Source organism: Anabas testudineus, chromosome 16 (assembly GCF_900324465.2).
Source record: "Anabas testudineus chromosome 16, fAnaTes1.2, whole genome shotgun sequence".
NCBI classification, from domain to species: Eukaryota; Metazoa; Chordata; class Actinopteri; order Anabantiformes; family Anabantidae; genus Anabas; species Anabas testudineus.
This window is the reverse complement of record NC_046625.1, coordinates 1,010,966-1,030,282: the sequence shown is the minus strand read 5'-3', so window position 1 is coordinate 1,030,282 and position 19,317 is coordinate 1,010,966. Positions and strand designations below refer to the sequence as shown.

General features: G+C 41.1%; 2 protein-coding genes across 2 annotated transcripts in view; one reads left to right on the top strand and one right to left on the bottom strand.

Moving 5' to 3' along the window:
• Positions 1-14,140, bottom strand: part of LOC113169891 (collagen alpha-6(VI) chain-like) — a 36,210-nt gene extending 22,070 nt beyond the window's left edge. The window contains exons 1-6 of the mRNA XM_026371663.1: positions 14,077-14,140; positions 8,884-9,050; positions 5,200-5,895; positions 4,260-4,820; positions 1,228-1,836; positions 276-827 (exon numbers count right to left, since the gene is read on the bottom strand). Of these exons, the coding sequence (XP_026227448.1) occupies positions 276-827; positions 1,228-1,836; positions 4,260-4,820; positions 5,200-5,866 (2,389 nt within the window). The 5' untranslated portion in view covers positions 5,867-5,895; positions 8,884-9,050; positions 14,077-14,140. The remainder of the gene's footprint in view (positions 1-275; positions 828-1,227; positions 1,837-4,259; positions 4,821-5,199; positions 5,896-8,883; positions 9,051-14,076) is intronic.
• A 337-nt stretch (positions 14,141-14,477) lies between these two features.
• rpp25l (ribonuclease P/MRP 25 subunit-like) lies at positions 14,478-18,898 on the top strand. The gene is made up of 2 exons (XM_026372666.1): positions 14,478-14,614; positions 16,289-18,898. Exon 2 carries the CDS (start codon positions 16,289-16,291, stop codon positions 16,982-16,984), a length of 696 nt encoding a protein of 231 aa, XP_026228451.1. The 5' UTR covers positions 14,478-14,614; the 3' UTR covers positions 16,985-18,898.
• The last annotated feature ends 419 nt before the right edge of the window (positions 18,899-19,317 follow it).

The window sequence follows — 19,317 nt, the reverse complement described above, 5'->3', positions numbered from 1 at the left end:
AATGTCTAAATTGGTTCATCCAATTTGTCTAAATAAGACCAGTTGACTGGAATTTGCCCTGACCTGCTGCATTCGAGATGAGGTCATGTTTACAATATATAAAAGAATAACAGCTTTGACAGTAGTGCTTTATTTGTTCAGACGGACATGCCGTTTCATGAAATTCATTTCTAAGTTTGTTATCAATGTTAAAAGAAATTAAATTCTTATGATCATTTAAATTAAATAAAAAGTTACTTCTTTTTTTGAGTATAGTAAACGTCATACTTTCTTACCGTCTTCAATACAAATCTCTGACATGACGGGATACTTGATGGACTTCAGAGCCTCAAAATTACTGACTTCAAAGATCCTACTGGGGTCACCAGCAATTTCTTCCAGTTGAGGTCTATATGAACCTTTCACCCCAACAACAAATGTCTTGACACCCTGCCTTCTTAATTCTTCCGCAGGATCTTCGACTGGATCAGTGGAATTTCCATCGGTGATGACGATCAGATACTTTGGCACTGGAGCGGCTCTTGCTCTTTCAAAGAAGGGTTTCATAAATGATAAAGCTTTCCCCGTCTCTGTCCCACCACCCTTGTGTACAATACCTTTAACCGCTGTCTCCAGACTCTTTTTATCTGTGTAGTCTGACAGATCAAATTCCAAAGTTTGAGTATGTGTATATTTCACAAGCCCCACGCGGATATTATGAGGCCCAATATGGAAGGGCTTGATAACCTCCAGGATAAATTTTTTCATGTCATTAAAGGCCCCTTCTGTGATGCTTTCGGAGTCATCAATTAGGAAGAAGATGTCGGCTTCATCCTTTAATTTACATGCTGGGGAGACAAAACAACAGTGTTAAAACGAACATTTAAACAGCAACAGCTACATTTGAAGAACAGCTACTGAAGGGGCAACAACTACAGTTTCACTTTCCCACAACACAAACGAACATGACTTGAGTGGATAAACTATTGTTTTATGACCAGTGTTATTTTGGAAACTTCTGGCATTCAGTCTTCATTCAGGAACCAAAACTCTTCAGTGGTTGTTTAATTCAAAATAATTAGTTGCACACACATCAGATTTTTACTCTCTCTTTTCATTTCATTATGTTATACTAATACTAATTTTAGACATTTAAAGACTTTAAAGATCTCAATACTAACACAACACACACACACACACACACACACACACACACACACACACACACACACACACACAGTTTCAAACCTTTTTTGATGTCTTCTTTGCCCGTCCCGACTGCTTCATGGATAATGTTAGTGCACAGTGTTTTCTGCAGTTTCTGCTTCAAGGGTTTCAGTTCGGCGAAATTCATCAAATTAAAAACATGACTACTGGGGGGATAAGAAGCGATCTGAATCAGTTCAGTTTCATTGGCATCTTTAATTCCTACAGCATAAACACTGACACCAGTTTGATGAAAAAGGGCTGCTGCTTCGGTCACGCTATCCTGGGATTGACCATCTGTAATCACCACCGCCACCTTCTGGACACCTTTCCTGCTCCCCCCCTCCTCAGTGAAAATCTGTTCACGCGTGAAGTTTAGAGCAGCTCCGGTGTTTGTACCACCTCCTCTGTAAGGCAGGATGTTGATGAACTGCAGGACGTCAGCTTTGGTTTTCAATGAGTTGAGGTAGGTCTGAGCTGTGGCATCTGTATTGTACGTAACAATGCCTATTCTGACTCTACTCTCACTGACATTCAGGCCGCTCACAATCGAGCGTAGGAACGAACGCATCGACTGAAAATTCTCATTTCCAATGCTTCCCGACTCATCCACGATGAACACAATGTCTGCCACATTGGCTCCTTTGCAATCTGTGAAAGAAGTGTAAATAGTTAACTTGACCCATCTGCTCCTTAAACATGTTAATATATTTAAAAAAATGAACAACTAACAGGTTATGTAGTCTCTACAACCGTGAGCCACTGTGAGCCGTTTCCTCCTGACAAACCAACTTCATGCTTGAAGCTACAACAGAAAACTAAAGCTAGCAGTCACATAAGACTTGGAAACAAACCACCCAGCCCTTTAGGTTGCCATCGTTAAGAAATTACAGTAAGTAGGAAGCTACAAAACTCAGTAATGAAGCAGAAATTGTCTAACTTCTTTGACTGACTTGCTCTGATTTTTATAATTAGTCATTGCAAATGACAGTCAGTATAATTTTCAAGTAATTTACCATTTGGGTATAATTCGAGTTTTATTTAACAAACGCTACTACTTATTTCAAAAATAACAAACGGAAAACGCACTGTTCCAAATTATTATGCACAACAGAATTAAAGCATTTTATAGGTTGTAAAGAACTGAAAATGGACTTTTGTTGAATTTGCAGCACTAAGTGGTCATATTTACTGAAATCAAAAGGCTCTGCTCCTGCTGCATTCATGGCACATAGGAATAACCAGATAATAATAGTCGATAATAACCAGTCTTATTTCAATCAAAAACATCGTAATAGGGCATGTTACATCTTAACATAGGACCCCTTGTTTGATATCACCTTCACAATTCTTGCATCCATTGAACTTGAGTTTTTGCACAGTTTCTGCTTGAATGTCTTTGCAGGATGTCAGAACAGCCTCCCAGAGCTGCTGTTTTGATGCAAACTCAACTCCCACCCTCATAGATCTTTGGCTTGAGGATGCTCCAAAGGTTCTCAATTGGGTTGAGGTCAGGGGAGGATGGTGGCCACACCATGAGTTTCTCATCTTATATGACCATAGCAGCCAATGACACAGATGTATTCTTTGCAGCATAAGATGATGCATTGTCATGCATGAAGATGATTTTGCTACCTTCAGGGACCCTAAAGGGGCCTACCAGGGTTGCACGACATTCATCAGTAAACAAGAGTGTTTGAAAATTATTCTTCATGTATGACTGGGCCCACTGCTACCGTTTCTGCTTGTGAGCATTGGTTAGGGGTGGCTGAACAGAAGGTTTATGCACAACTGCAAGCCTCTGAAGGATCCTACACCTTGAGGTTCGCGGGACTCCAGAGTCACCAGCAGCTTCAAATACCTGTTTGCTGCTTTGCAATGGCATTTTAGCAGCTGCTCTCTTAATCCGATGAATTTGTCTGGCAGAAACCTTCCTCATTCTGCCTTTATCTGCACAAACCCGTCTGTGCTCTGAATCAGCCACAAATGTCTTTACAGTACGATGATCACACTTATTTTCATACCTTGTTTAAGGCATTATACTATTTGACGCGTTTCGGCAGCAGAGAGATCTGTTTTCTATCCCATATTGCTTGAAACCTGCGGCCGGCTTAATAATGTGGAACAACCTTCTTCAGTACTTTTCCTTTAATTGGGCTCATCTGGCAAACTAATTATCACAGGTGTCTGAGATTCATTTCAGTGATCCAAAGAGCCCTGAGATGCGATACCATCCATGAGTTTTATTTAAAAACTAAACATTTAATGTTTATGACACTTACATCCAATTTGCATAATCATTTGGAATGCAGTGTAAGGTATAATTCATAACCTATGTCTAGTCAACGAGAAATTGGTAAAAAGTTTATTACTGTTTCTTTAACATGTAAGCCTGATTTTTGTTATTTGTAGTTTTACAGGCAAAAAACTCACCAAAGTTGTGTTTTTTTTGCCTACTCCACATATATAGTTTTAACAGCTTTCAACAACTTATTATAGTTATAACTTATATAACAAAATTAATTGAATTGAGATACATGACATATTTTCTGTTCTTCATTGTCTACAAGCAGTTGTACAATGTGCAGTTCTAATCAGTAACTTTATTGATAACTGCAAAACCAAAATTGGGATTGCAGAAAATGTTATGAGAAGTCTATTATAATTGTAATTTGTATAATTTTATATATTATTATAATTATGTAATATTGTAATATGAAATGCCAAGAGAATACTCACAAATATGCTCAATAACAAAGTGTACTTGTCAAAATCATGTTAATATAGAGGATTAATTTTACTGTCTGACATATTATACTGACAAGAAAAGACGTCATATCTGACAGCTTGCAAATTTTAGCCTTCACTAGGTTAACGTCATGTTAGCTAATGTTAGCTTCGAGTTAATTTGACAGACTTCCATAACAAACCCAACCTTCAGACCTCAGTGCTCTACAGGTCCCATTAAAATGTGGACCTCTATATACAAATGATGGATGATGATATACAAGTGATGGTCTGTACTAATAAACTGTCCAACAAGTCAACCAAATATGCTGAAAAAAATATCTCACCTTCAGTGATGGTGATATCCTTTTTCTCAGTAGTGAAGATATCCTTCAGAAGACCTACTCTGGGAGAATCAAATATATACCCAGTGGAGGCAAAACGTTCCAGTTCATCCCTCGATGTACCTGCGTTCATCCCCACGATTGTTATCTCAGCTGATTTGGTGAGACGAGCCTCCCTAGCCACAAGATCATCTGATGTACTTCCACTCACAACTACCAGGAACTGTCGAGAGCCTTGTTTTGCACGGCCCCCTGCCTCACTAGTAAAAAACTGGGTTCTGGCATACCGCAGGGCGTTGCCCAAATTACGTTGTTGATTGGGTTGTGGGCGTAGGCGGAAACGGCGAAGAGCGCTCAAGGTTTCCTGTTTGGTTTTGGCAGCATTGAGAAGCAATTCAACACTGACACCTTCACTGTACTGAGCCAAACCGACTCGATAGGTGGTCGCTCCAACATTAAGCTGATTGATCGTTCTTATAAGTTCTGATCTAAACACGTTGAACTGTGCTGAAGGCATGTTACTGTCCACCAAGAAGAAGATATCAGCGTATTGGTCGGCCAAAGCTGAAAGAAGACACAGAAGATAATATTACATTTCGGTTGACGGTTAGGTTATATGTGTCAGTTAGACAGGCTGACTGCACTCAACATGCTCAGTGATGTACTGCTTTCCATCCTGCCCTTGAGGAGACTGCTAACTTAAGTCTTACTCTTCTCCATGTTGACCTTACGCTTATCCTGCCTACCCTAAGTAAGTTGCTTTGGATAAAAGCATCTGCCAAATGACTAAAATGTAAATGCAAAGCTACTGGATAGAGGCAGTATTGTTATAATCTATTACAGACCTTGTTTTTCCTACCCTCTGTTTTTTATTCTACTTTACAATTACTGAAAAGTGTAACTATAAAAAGAACTATAAAGTGTTTCCTCTGATTTTTCTTACATTCACTCTCTTCACCCACGGAGACACACACAGTTCTCAGCACTACTTCCGTCATCCTCTGCAGAGCTTGGTAGCTATCAGTGCTAAGGACAAAGCGACTTGGAGGCCAGTTGGCAATGGACCTAAGCTCCTTCTGATTGGCTTCTCCTACCCCGATGGCAAAAACAATGACTCCATGCTGTCTCAGGTTCTGGGCAGGTATAGCCACTTTGTCTGCAGACTCTCCGTCTGTGATGACAACAGCGATCTGAGGCACTCGTTGGCCGACTCGGCTCCCAGCCTCCTTGGTGAAGTACTGTTGCAGGATAAAGTTGAGGGCCTTGCCCGTTTCTGTCCCTCCTTTTCGGTGGGAAACTCTCTCTAATGCACCCAGCAATGACCTCTTGTCTGTATGATCCTTCAGCAGGAACTCCTTATAAGGTGTTTCACTGTACTGTGCCAAGCCAATCTGAACTTTATCGGGACCGATATCAAAGGCCCTGATGAGGTTGCGAAGAAAACCCCGGGCTTCCTCAAAGCTTTCAGGACTAATGCTGGAAGAGCCGTCAACTAGGAAGACGATGTCAGCCTTAGTAGCATTTTCACACTCTCCTATTGTCTGAGCAGTGATGCCACAGGAACAGGCTGCTATGATGATGCTGAAGAGAAGAGCTGTCCTTCCCTTCATTTTGGGACCACTCAAGAGTTTGTCTCGTCCTACAACACAGATAAAGTATACAACTTCAGTTTCTACAGTGTAATATAAATGTCAAAGGGGCATCAAAAGTATTACAGTGTGAGACAGAAAAAACAATTTGTTTGTGGTAGACAATAAAAGAGTTCCGAAAAGGAGGTCCAACACAATGCCTGACTCTTCATGAGCCCTGTCAGGTCAGAACCCAGCTAATTCAGTACCGGGAACTGCTGTCTCAGTGATGTCAATGAGTACCTGAGGACCAGCTACAGTGTGCACACTCCTCAGAAGACTGAGGAACATCACACACAGAAAGATAAGAAAGAAAGAAAGAAAGTAGTTTTTTAGATCACTGCAGCTGGATTGTGTAGTTGTACGATCGCGATGGATCAAGATTTCATTTGTAACAAATTTGAATGAAAAATTATAGTCAGTATTACAGTTCAATCTTTTCTGTAATATTCAATTATCTTAGGTGGTGTCGTCTCAGGTAACATATAATGCAGGAACTGGTGCTCTACAGATGTTAAAGTACCTCCAATAGATATCACATTTTATATTTGTTAAGCAGTCTAAAAGAAAAGACGATGAATTAAATGGTAATTCAGTCTCACTACTAGACTAAAACTATTATATCAACTAACCTGCACTGTGTTTCGATGTGGAGTTGAGGGTGTTGGGTAGAGATACACAGAATACAGATGTAGTAGGAGAAACCAAACAATTGTCAGACAGTTTAAGGACTGTGAATGTAAAGCTTTTTCACACATGGAATAATAATTTTACCTACTCAATATACAATAGAATAAACCATAAGCAATATAATATAATATGGGGCAGCAGTAGCTCAGGTGGTAGAGCAGTCGTCCACAAACCCCAGGGTGAGTGGTTCGATTCCCGGTTCCTCCTGGCTACTAGCTGAGGTGTCCTTGGACAAGACACCGAAACCCCGTAGTAGCGCCAGACTCAGTCTGGCAGCTGTCCAAAACGAATTTCCCCAAGGGGATGAATAAAGTATACATTATTATTATAATATTCATTTACTTACACTTTTTGGTTTATTATAAAATAAACCACCAACCAACAACCAAGTGAATTATTATTATCTATATTATGGTTTATTATATTGAAAATTTGTTAATTTTGCTGGAATTAAAAAAATAATTAATTTCTGCTAATGATCATCAAATCTTTCCTTACTTATACAGTATTAGGGGCAACTATGGTTTCTTACTATGGTTTCATCCTCCAATTAATATGTTGATTGATAATTCAGCTACAAAATGTAGAGTTATCAGATGATCATCACAGTTAATAATATATACAGATTTAATAAGTAATGTTAGAAAATTTAGCTTGGAAACAGTAAAATTGTGACTTATGGTGATCGTGATTATTAACACAGCTGCAGTGTCATTATATCTTTCATGTATTAAGACAACTATTCTGCATTTAATTACCTAAAGATGTGCTGTAGTTAATGTCCTTTAAACCCCAGATACACATAATAATAATAATAATAATAATAATGAATACTTTATTAATCCCCTTGGGGAAATTGCAGTTGGACAGCTGCCAGACTGAGTCGGCGCTACTGCCGGGATTTTGTTGTCTTGTCCAAGGACACCTCAGCAAGTAGCCAGGAGGAACCAGGAATCAAACCACGCACCCTGGGGTTTGTGGACGACTGCTCTACCACCTGAGCTTCTGCCGCCACAAATCTTATGCCGCCTCAATTACATTAGGATTGATTCAAGAATTACTGACTTTTACATCCGGAGAAGAATGAAGTTATTCCAGACTGTTTTATATTGGAAACAGCTTTATGTCCTGATAACTATTCAGAGCCGGCACTGAAACTTAGTGAAGCCAATTGATACCAGATATATTTTTGTCTACTAATGTTTGGGAACAAATTTAATATAAATGCATTAAAACTGTTTTGTTGAAGAAAAAAAATCCATATTTTATTGTAGATGATGCAATATTTCACACATATGCTGCATAATGTCTTTGATAGAGGTAAAGCTGTGTTATAAGTTACCAAAAACATTTCCACATTTTTTTGTTTTTAACAATCAACCCTCCACTTTCAACTACAGAACCGTTTTTCTGTGCTTTCTTCGTACTGTAGCTGGACTGGCTACAGTCAAACTATTTATCACAAAGCAGTGGATGACTGTTCTGCACCATTACTTAAGGATCAGGATCAGTTTGACTCATTAATTTTGTTAATGGCTGCATACACATGCACAAGCAATCAGGTTAACAAGAGAATCCCGGTTTCTTAGATAACCGCTGAACAACTTTACCTGCACTTAAGAAGCCTGGTTAGATAAAATCCACAGACGTGCAGCAGATCTGCAGAGTAATCTTACTTCTCCTCTACATCTAACTCTTCTGGAAAAGTGTCTCATACACTACAATATATACACAGACAAAACTGTTTCCTGCCAGGCATTTAAATAAATAAATATTGATAAAAGGTGATATTGGTCTGTAAAGCTGTTAGGTTTAGTGAAACAGAAGTTAAAATCCCAACACTGCACTTGGAAGGGTCATGTCACCACACACACACACACACACACACACACACACACACCCACACACACACACACACACAGAGTCTTGAAATACCCAATAAGATCTACCCACATCAACCTATTACACCTAATTCATCAGGAGATAATAAAGGCATGTCTTACATTAGACTGTCTTCACAATGACTGTATTAACTGTATTCACGAAGGCAAAATGTGATGGTAGACACACGTATCATGTGAAGGTTAACATATCATCACTCACAAGTCTATTAACCAATATACGAAATAGTAGATATAGGTCCAAACGTGCACCAGTAAAAAATCTAAATACCTGCCAGGCAGTTTAGCACAAGTCACTCTGCAGAGTTTAAGGCAGGTCTGATAAAATTAGACACTAAACTATCGAAACCCGCAGCTCTGTAACATTTTCTTTAACATGAGAGTCAAGAGGCATTCAAAGTCACTTACAGATCTGCTGCTGCATCAGATTCCTCTGCACACAAACACAGGAGTAACACAGTCAGGAACTGTGGGGATTGTTTTTGGAGATGATGAAGAGGAGGAGTAAGAGGACGAGTAGGAGGGGGAAGGGAGTGAACTGGTGGACCTCCAATGCCTCCTTCTTCCATCTTATTCTGCAGAAAAGCCAGATGACAAAAAATCCTTTGGCTTTGGACACATCATTTCTGAGGAATTGATCAAGGCAGCTGTTTCTGTCCCTAAAGGTTTCAATTAAATATATTTTAACTCAACTTTATTCAAATTTACAACTGGTTTGCATCAGCTGTTTATACTTCACTTACTAAGTTAGTTGTAAATGGGTGATTTTCTGCATTAATAATAATCAGTTGTGTGTCGTGTGTGAGAGTGGAGGATTAAAAAAGGATTAGGCTTGGCCACAGGAGACATGTTCAAGGAGATTCTGATGTTCTGAAGAAAACAAATGCACTGTGGGAAGTAGCTGCATATACCCACAGCAGGAAGGGTTGGGGAGGGGGGTGTCTGCTAGTTCCATGGAAATTCTGCAGAAACACAAGCTGGATCCAAAAATCTGAGCCAGCAGCAAAAAATCTGTGATACAGTCATGCGAGACTGGTTGAGGACTTGGAAAAAATAAAACCATAGCTATGCAGAGATGCAAACTGGTGAGAATCCACTACGGCAACAGAGAAATTATCAGCAGCTGTAGAAATTATGTAAGAGACTAGCAGAACTTAACACAAAGCAAGTTATTAAGATCTATTGGCTGACATGTTGACATGATGTTTGTATCAGAGTTATCTATCAAACCTGAATCGAACAGTGATTTACTTATTAATCTATATCATTTTACAGGTTAAGAAGACAGTTTTCACTGGCAGCGTTATTGACATAGACAACCTGCAGTTACAAGTTGAAATTCAGATCAGGCTTTGATGAGATGGACTTGAATTCATCTGAACAGAAAGACACTCAATACACAACAAAAATAAACACTTACTGGCCACATTACTGGGTACACCTGTACAATTTGATGAAATGCAATACAGACTAGAGCAGGTATATTTTCTCAGTTTCTGTAATATCACTATAGGTTTTACTAACATATTAATAAGGTCATGGTGGGTGGTGGAGTCATACTGGAGTGCACAATATGGAGAAGTGTCTGATTACTGATTTACAGTAGATATTTCATGAATGAGGGGCCAAATCCTTAGAAATACAGATTCATATAATGCACTGTCTTTGTTAACTGCAGATGATAAAATAGGAAATCATACATCATACATCATATTAGTGTGCAGACTGCTTCTGCAGTAGTCATTGAGCTGCTGCTGGTCGAACTGAGACCATACTATCTGCCCCACACCATTGTTGTGACTGTTTATTTCAACCATCAGCTGCAAATTAGAATGCTGGAACTTCATCCACACAGTTGTCACAGGTGTTCAGACCAAACACCTGGTGCCCTGAAAATAAATGTCACCCAAGTTTCTATTCATGATAGGCTATTCGGCCCGTGAGTTCTCTTCATTCATTCTTGTCGGTGTTTACATCCCACCGAATGCCAGTGCAATTCTGAATGTGGAACGGACAAACCCGGACGCCTCGGTTATTGTCTTACGTGACTTTAACAAAGGTAATCTCTCCCACAACCTCCCCAAATTCAAACAGTTTATTAAGTGCCCAACCAGAGAAGAGAATGTACTGGACCACTGCTACACCACCATCAGCGGTGCTTATTGTGCCATCCCTATCCCCAATGACACCTCATTGGAGATCTGCCATGTGCCAGTCTGTTTTAAAACCTCAGCCATAACCCCTATTGCTAAAAAGACAAAAACCACAGGACTCAGTGACTACAGACCCGTTGCCCTGACTTCTGTGGTCATGAAGTCTTTTGAGCGTCTTGTCTTGTCCCACCTCAAGGACATTACAGCCCCCCTGCTGGACCCCTTGCAGTTCGCCTACAGGGCCAATAGATCAGTAGATGATGCTGTAAACATGGCTCTCCACTTCCTCCTCCAGCACCTGGACTCCCCAGGATCCTATGCCAGGATACTGTTTGTGGACTTCAGCTCTGCCTTCAACACTATTGTTCCATCTCTGCTCCAAGACAAGCTCTCTCAGCTGAACGTGCCGGACTCACTGTGCAGGTGGATTACAGACTTCCTGACAGACAGACGGCAGTTCGTGAGGCTGGGGAAGCATGTCTCGGACTCCCGGACCATCAGTACTGGATCCCCCCAAGGCTGCGTCCTCTCTCCTCTGTTTTTCTCCCTGTACACAAACAACTGCACATCTGGACACCAGTCCGTCAAACTCCTAAAGTTCGCAGACGACACCACCCTCATTGGCCTCATCTCTGATGGAGACGAGTCAGCCTACAGAAGTGAGATTGACTGTCTGGTGTCATGGTGCAGCTTGAACAACCTGGAGCTCAACGCTCTCAATACAGTGGAGATGATAGTGGATTTCAGAAGAGACCCAGCCCCCCTCCCCCCTGTCACCCTCTGTAACACCCTAGTCACCTCTGTTGAGTCATTCCGTTTCCTGGGCACCACGATCACCCAGGAGCTCAAGTGGGAGCAGAACATCAGCTCCCTCACCAAGAAGGCTCAGCAGATGCTGTACTTCTTGCAGCAGCTGAAGAAGTACAACCTCCCAAAGCAGATGTTGACCAACTTCTACACTGCCATCATCGAATCCATCCTCACCTCCTCCATCACAGTCTGGTTTGCTGCAGCCACTGCCAGGGACAAGGCCAGGCTGCAAAGAATCATACGCTCTGCCTAGAAGGTGATTGGCTGCAGCCTCCCATCACTCCGGGACCTGTACGTCTTCAGGACCCAGAGACGTGCATCCAGGATTGCAGCTGATCCCTCTCACCCCGGCCATGCACTATTTCAGCCTCTCCCCTCTGGCAAGAGACTCCGGTCCATCAGAACCAGGACCTCACGCCACAAGAACAGTTTCTTCCCTGCTGCTGTCAGCCTGCTGAACAGTTCCTCAATTACCCCCAGATAACTTCTGCACAATCCACCCAACTGACTACAACTATTCATATTTATGTTCATATACATATCTACATTAATATTATGCTCATACTAATTTTCACAGCCACAACAATATTTTTCTCATAATTATTATTGTGCCTTCTGACTCTGTATGTCCCTCTTTTCTTTTTTCTTCTATTCTCTTATGTCTGCACGTAACATCAGGACAAATTCCTAGTGCTGTAAAATGCCCTTTATCGCACCTGGCAATAAAATGTTTCTGATTCTGATTCTGACTAAGCGGCCACTATTAAAATATATGACCTGATAAAGGCACAAGATGAAATCAAAGGATCAAATTAATATGACTCATGGAGAGATTAATTATAAATGTCTGAACCACATACACAACTACTTCATCATAGCTTTTGAATCTCTGTCTTGTCACTACATACCACTTATTAAGACACAACAGTGCCATGAATTGCTAGTTGCCCAGTATGGTGCACGATGGAGTTGCTATGTCCTGAAAAAAAGACCCAGCAACATTTTGTCAGATGAAACAGAGGATACAGACTTCCTGAAAAGCATGTGAAGGGTTAAACTGTGGTGAAAATGTGTAAAACTGTAGTGTAAGTGCGTAAAATGTAGTCTATAGGATAAGAAGGTCATTATTCTACTGAACAAACAATAAATACAAACAGTCTCATCAAGACAGGATTAACTCCATGATGATGCTAAAGAAGGTGATGTGATATTGATCCACCTGTGGTTGCAGGGCATGTTTCTGAGGTATGAGTTAGTACCAATGGAAGTCTACCATACAAAATGCAATGAAAGTAATGGAAAGTTACCAGTGATTTGTTAATGAACTCGTAAACGAGAGGGTAGCAGTTTGAAACCGTCTGTTCTAACTTTATGTTCCTCTGAATTTTCTCACTCTCAGTGTGGAGTAGATCAGCTAATAAGCTGCAGATTGAAAGAAGAAAAAACTGTCTGTGTGTTCTGGCAACAGCCATTTTACATAATACTGTTTTCTTTTTCCGTTTGGCCCACTCCGTTAAAAATACAGCACTCTAATCTTTTTTGGAGAGAACTGCTGGTTTGTTCTTTATGTCCATTATGCAATCTGTCAACGAATTGGCCAAACGTAATGATAGCTTGATCTGAACCAGATTTGTCAAGTTTATTGTGTATATTTCCCCTTCCAGAGAAAGACCCATTTAGAATTTAAGACCCTTTGACTTTAGTCCCACCCGTAGCAAACACTTTAGCTTTAGCTACAGTTTTACTCATAACAATAATTATGTTCTGTCCAACACTGACATTTAGAAGCTGTGATTAATTCTTGTCACATCACTTTATGCGTTTAGATTAATTTTAGCTCCAATTATCTTTATTAGTATTAGTATATTTACTGAGTATTATCCTTGATTAACAGATGTATTCTTGTATCTTTATGTACATGCATCGTGTAAATTATTCACATAATATACATATTGTTTATTGGAGGCAGAACTACCTCTGTTGAACTTCCAGGGACAGGAGAAAACTACAGTACTGACAATATCCATCTGACCTGCACTAATATCCAGAATACTGAACAAACTGGGACCATGAACACCACCCTCACATGCAGCCAGCTGATGGAGTCATAAAGGCTGAAGTGGTGGCTGCAAATGTACAGAACCCCCGGAGACCTCCAGCTACGTCAGCGTCTAACCATTATTCATCATCTTTTTATCTTGTTCTCTGCCTTTTATACTTGGGGTCACTGTTGTGCTGTAAGTGAACTGCAAACCACACCAAGTCTCTACAGTAGCACAAAATCTTGTCTTTAGTTTTTATTAATTACTACAAATGTTTCACCTTTCAAAGCGTGCAACTTACAATGTGACATGAGTTGACATATATGAGGTATATATTTTATATAATATAATATTTCTATAATAGTTTTTCTGGTGTGTAGCTCCAACACTTGTTTTTTTATTGTCACTAACTAAATGCTTGGAGAGTAAAGAGAATTAAACATAGAAATGTTGAAATCAGGTTTCTGAAGTTGATCATTTCAACTTAAGGAGATTATAGATTAGATGCACATGTGGAACAGGTTGGAAACAGACTCTAATCTTCATGTTGAAGGATGAAAAACACAGTTTAAACTTCATTAAAGCTCAAATCTCACCTGTTCTCCTTCCTCGACGCCATTTTGTCAGCGCAGGCTTCACTGCTGCCCCCTGTGGTCAGTGAGGGAAGTGAACACTCGCCGCGTCTCACTAGCTACGTTAGCAAACGGAAAACTGCACTTTAGTCCAGCTCAGTTCAGAATAAGAAATAAAACTCTTAGTAAAACACTAATCAAGCTGCTACAACCACAACCATCCCATGTGTATCTGGTTTCCTCCCACTCACATGTTCTGAATGTTGTGTTAAAGTTACTGTGTTTGCTAGTTTAAATCTCAATACTCTGGAATCTGTGGGAATTAATAGCTACGCTAAAGATTCAGTTCGAAATAAAACATATTATCTATTTTATCTGATTTATCTAGTTACAACCGCCGAGTTTATGGAACACGAACCACAAACTAAACCTTTTCGATCCAAACTTTAAAGAACTACAGAAACGCACGGCAGTTCGCGACAGTTCTTCTCGTTGTACGGCAACGTAACGTATCGCAGGTGAAGTAAACATGTGGAGAGTCGTGTAGCCGAAAAAACATTAGGTAAGATTACACATTTGTACTTTATGGAACCTGCTTTAATGAATGTTATGATGTTGAAATTAAAAAATGCATCGAGACCCGTGATTCTGCATTCAGCGATTTTCCTTGAGGCTGTAAGTCTGTAATGTTAGCTAGCTGAGCTTGCTGTGACAGCAAATGACGAACTCCGTAAAGTTTTCTCTCCGTTTTATCAAATATCAGATCAACTGCACGAAGCCTCCGTTAGACTAGTTCAGCTACTTGTTATATTAACGTTTATTGTCTCACTCATTAATCGGTCTAACATTTGTGGAATAGCTAAAAGTTTGTAACGATGCTAATCTCCGTTTGTAATTTAGTAGATTTCATATTTTGTGACAGGTGAATCTGCACTCAGTGTCAGAACATTGTTAAATATTTGCAGTTCGGCATACATACATTCAAGCAGTGATGGTTACCAGCTTAGGTTAGTTTAGCTGATTGTCAAAATGCTCATTCAGATTCAGTTAGTTTGCAACACGCATGGAACATTTTTCACAGCATTCGTATGGAGTTTGGTGTGCATGTTGTGGAGGTCTAATACACAGATACACGAAAGAACCGATGTAAACCCACAAAGATTTATCTCGTCCAGGTAATTAATTCTCTGTTACTGTTAATGGACGGCTCACCTTGTTATAATGTCGTCATTTAGGATCTAAATACAGACCTACACAGTGAGGACTCCTGCAGCGAAAAACACGAAGGACATGATTTGTCCTTCACCTTGTGGGTCAAGCTTTGATTGAAGCTGCAGCTTTCTGTAGCCGACTGGTTCCCACACTGGACAGAGAGCCGCTGCATGGGTCCACACCAAGTTCTAACTTTCTATTCTGAAAACATAATTGCACACAAAGTGTAAACCTTGCTCAGCAGCAAGTCCAAAACATGATGTCTTGAGTTCACTGTCAGTGCAGCCCGACAGCCAGGTGTCTTATGTGTTGTCTGACTCAGTTTGGCTGAGATTTTTTTGAATATACACCTTAGAAACCGAGATGCGATATAGGTTATTCTGCTGGGGGAACTCTACTGATACACTGAGCTCCTCTCCTCTCTCCTTTCTCCTCTATCCATTCAAATTCTACCATTTCATGTCATTAACTTTGTGTCTTCTCTCTCCTGTAGTTGTGTTTCCTCCTCTCTGTCTCCCTCTCTCTGTACCATTCTGCAGGTATCCTCCTCCTTGGATCTGTACATCTCCAGAGTCCAGTTGATCTGTCCAGTGTTTATGCTGCTTGTTGTTGTTTATGTTGCCTGCTGTTCTTTTCTCTCTCCTCTTTTCTCGCCTCTTTCACCCCAACCGGTCGAGGCAGATGGCCGCCCACTATGAGCCTGGTTCTGCTGGAGGTTTCTTCCTTTAAAGGGAGTTTTTCCTCTCCACTGTTGCCTAAAGCTTGCTCAAATGGGATTGTTGGGTTTTCTCTATCATTTTTTATACAATTATACTCTGTAAGGTCTTAAACCTTAAACTGTAAAGTGCTTCTGCTGTAAATTGGCGCCATACAAATAAAATTGAATAGAATTGAATAGATGTGCAAAAAGAAAACACAAGTGCTGCTAATTATTACTGTCATTCAGATGTTTCAGTGTTTATTAGAAAAAATGTAATTAATAATGTGCCCGTCCTCCACATCAGTAACATCTTTCTGTGTGCAGATGGAGAACTACAGTAAAGCTCGGACAGTGGAGCAGCCATCTGTCTGTCCATTCCCAGGACTTCCCCTCGACACACCGGAGATCCGCGTTAAAGATGGCAGCAAGATCCGTAACCTGTTGCGCTACGCTTTGAGCCGCCTGGAGGTCAAACCTCGTGCAGCAGAGGAAGAGCCACCACCCCCATCTGAGGAACGAAGCATGGTTGTGGAGGGACAACAGGAATCGGGTCGACCTCTCTGCAGACAGATCGTCTTCACAGCGAGCGGTAAGGGTGTATCCAAAGCCATCACCTGTGCAGAGATCGTGAAGCGGCGTGTGAAGACGCTCCACCAGCTCACCAGGCTGCTGTACAGCACTGTGGTGGAGGTGTGGGAGCCCCTGGAGCCAGGCGCCGGCCTCGACAGTCTGACAGTCAACAGGAACGTGCCTGCCATCTGGATCCTCCTCTCTAGAGAGCTGCTGGACTCCAGCCAGCCTGGGTACCAGGCACCGGGCCGCTACAACACCCTGTGGGCTCAGTCCGCTGTAAAAGAGGAGGGTGGAGGGTTGACAGGACAGAGAGCAGGACATAGAAAGAGAAGAGGAGGAGGAGGAGGAGGAGGAGGCGGCAGCGGCGGCGGCGGCGGCGGCGGCAGAGGGAAAGGACCCACCCGCCAGACTGGACTGTCCAGAGAATCGACTAAAGGACAGAACTGACTGTTTGGAAATAAATGCTGTGAAGGAGCTTAAAGCAAACTGTCAGAGTTCAGGAGCGGTGGTCTAACCAGGTTCTGTTAGAAGTTTTCAATTGGTCTCAGTTTATTTCTATAAAAATCACCAGAAAGATACTTAAATGTGCTGCAGAAAGAAAATCTACATTTACTCTTCTACTTAAATTTTTTTGTACTAAGTTTGTACTGGTTGTTCTGAGTGTTACAGTCACCATCGTCATCATTATTGTTGCTTTTGGAAGCGGCTTCGTGCAGGCTTATAGAAGCCACTCTTATTAAGGTCATTTAGGCTTGATGGTTCATTCTGGACTTAAAACACTGATAAAAACATCTCAGCTCGTTGAGGAGATTTTAACCAGCTCACACAGTTTTCATCATTAAGTAAACTGAGTTTTTGAGAAAGCAGCCAATGATGTACAGAAAGCTGACGGCACATGACGAATGTTTGTGGAAATTTAAATAACTTAACAAATGACATTTAATGTTTATGCACATGAATAAATCAGCTTCCCGTGAGAGCTAATGTGCTAAAAGCAGTGTTTCCATCTGTAATGTGCCAGAAATACCACTTTGCAGTTTGTATAAACAGATTCTGTTTGTGCCTAAGGTTCTGAAAGAGTTTCTATTTTTAACTGAGTATAAACGACTTATTAAAGATGTTTTATGCCCAAGTTCCCACCGTACAAAACAAAGAGAAGTCAAATAGAAGCTTCCTGATCGACGTAGTCGACAGTGAAGTTTCTCAAATGACCTGACAAAGTAAAAAAGAGTTGTTTGTGTTTTTAAGGGACATATTGTCTGTTTTTCTGTCAATATAATGTAAAATAACCACCTCTCTCGGCAACACCTGGATAAATGTGAGTGATGTGGCTTTCCAAGCGCTGTAGGAACCTGGTCTCTCTCCCTGTACATGCAGCAGATCAGGAGTCACATTCGTGGCTCCCAGACTTGAACTTCACAGTGACAGATGCTGCTTCCTGGCGTATGAAGACTTTTACAGGGCATGTTGCTCCTGTAAAAAGCTGATTAGAGACCAGATTGTGTGTTAACACAGCATCAGTCAAGTCGGTGTTCTCCAGAAGAAATGTCCCTGATGAAACCAGGTTTCTGTTTACTGATCCTGAACTCGTGTTTCCTCCACCGCTGCCGTCAAGTCGACCACTTCTTCAATGTTCTTCATTCAAAGCTTTGTTTCAGTGACGTCTGGTGGTGAAATGAGAGACAGCACAACAATGTCTTAATAATGTGATGAGTGTAACTCGGGTTTGTGTGAATGATGCAGTGATTAGTGTAGTTGTTGGGAGGAGGCGAACAGGATGGTAGGGAGTGATTATACACATGAGACAGAGTCACTGTTTTTGGACTGTGCCAGTTTCTTTGCTAACAACCTAAAAGGTTAAAGGCTGAAAGACAGAGAAACAAACCTGTGGAGGGGGCATTTTGTACATGAAGCTGATGTAGATTCACCACAAAATTTAGTTTATGTGCCTTATAGGTACATTTCTGGCAGTGGCTTCCATGTTTGTAGCATCAGTCTGGCTTTCCCACAAACTCTTTGAAGCCCTGATCATCCACAATAGAAAAAGGCTGGGAGTCTTTCACCAGCATATTAACTAGAGCCTCTTTCAGCTCTTGCTTCCGGTCCAGTACGACAGAAACAAACTGCTATGTGATATCACGCTTGTGTATTGTGTTTAATAAATCTACAAAGCAGTCGTCTGGTTTGAACCAGTCACGTGTTTCACTCGACACGGAACCATTCGGTCAAATATCAGAACGTCAAAATGCACGTTGGTGTTAAACTTGTGTTGCAGTGTTTCCCAACCTGGAGGTCGGGACATTAAAGAGGTCACAGGAGGTCAGAATTCTCAAAATGCTGCGTTCCCTGTTGAAACCTGAACACTTGTCTCTCTTCAGCCCTTTTTTTGTCATTTGTCATTTGTGGATACCTCCTGTCCTCAAGAAGTCGACTAATTGTTTGATGAAAAGTCTAAGGTGTCTGTTTTTTGTCCAAAACCCCCAGAACACTGTCTTTAACTTAAAGTACCGTAAGATTCGTCTGAGAACAAAGGAGAATGTGGAACATTTGATTATCAGAGCAGATGGCTCATTGATTTACTGACTGACAAATTCATTGACCTACCTGCTGTTTTATCACTTCTCAGGAGGATTCAGTAACACACAGGTGGTTTTATGAAGTCCTTTTCTTTCGTGAAGTAAATGTGCGGTTCCTGTGGTGACGGCACCTTGAAACAGGGGCAGTCTGTGCAGGAGCATGTGGTGGCATCTTGTGCTGGGGATGATCCTATTATCTCCTCA

What these genes read in the sequence shown, in the direction of transcription:
- rpp25l (XM_026372666.1), top strand. Translation starts at nt 16,289, where the DNA reads ATGGAGAACTACAGTAAAGCTCGGACAGTGGAGCAGCCATCTGTCTGT.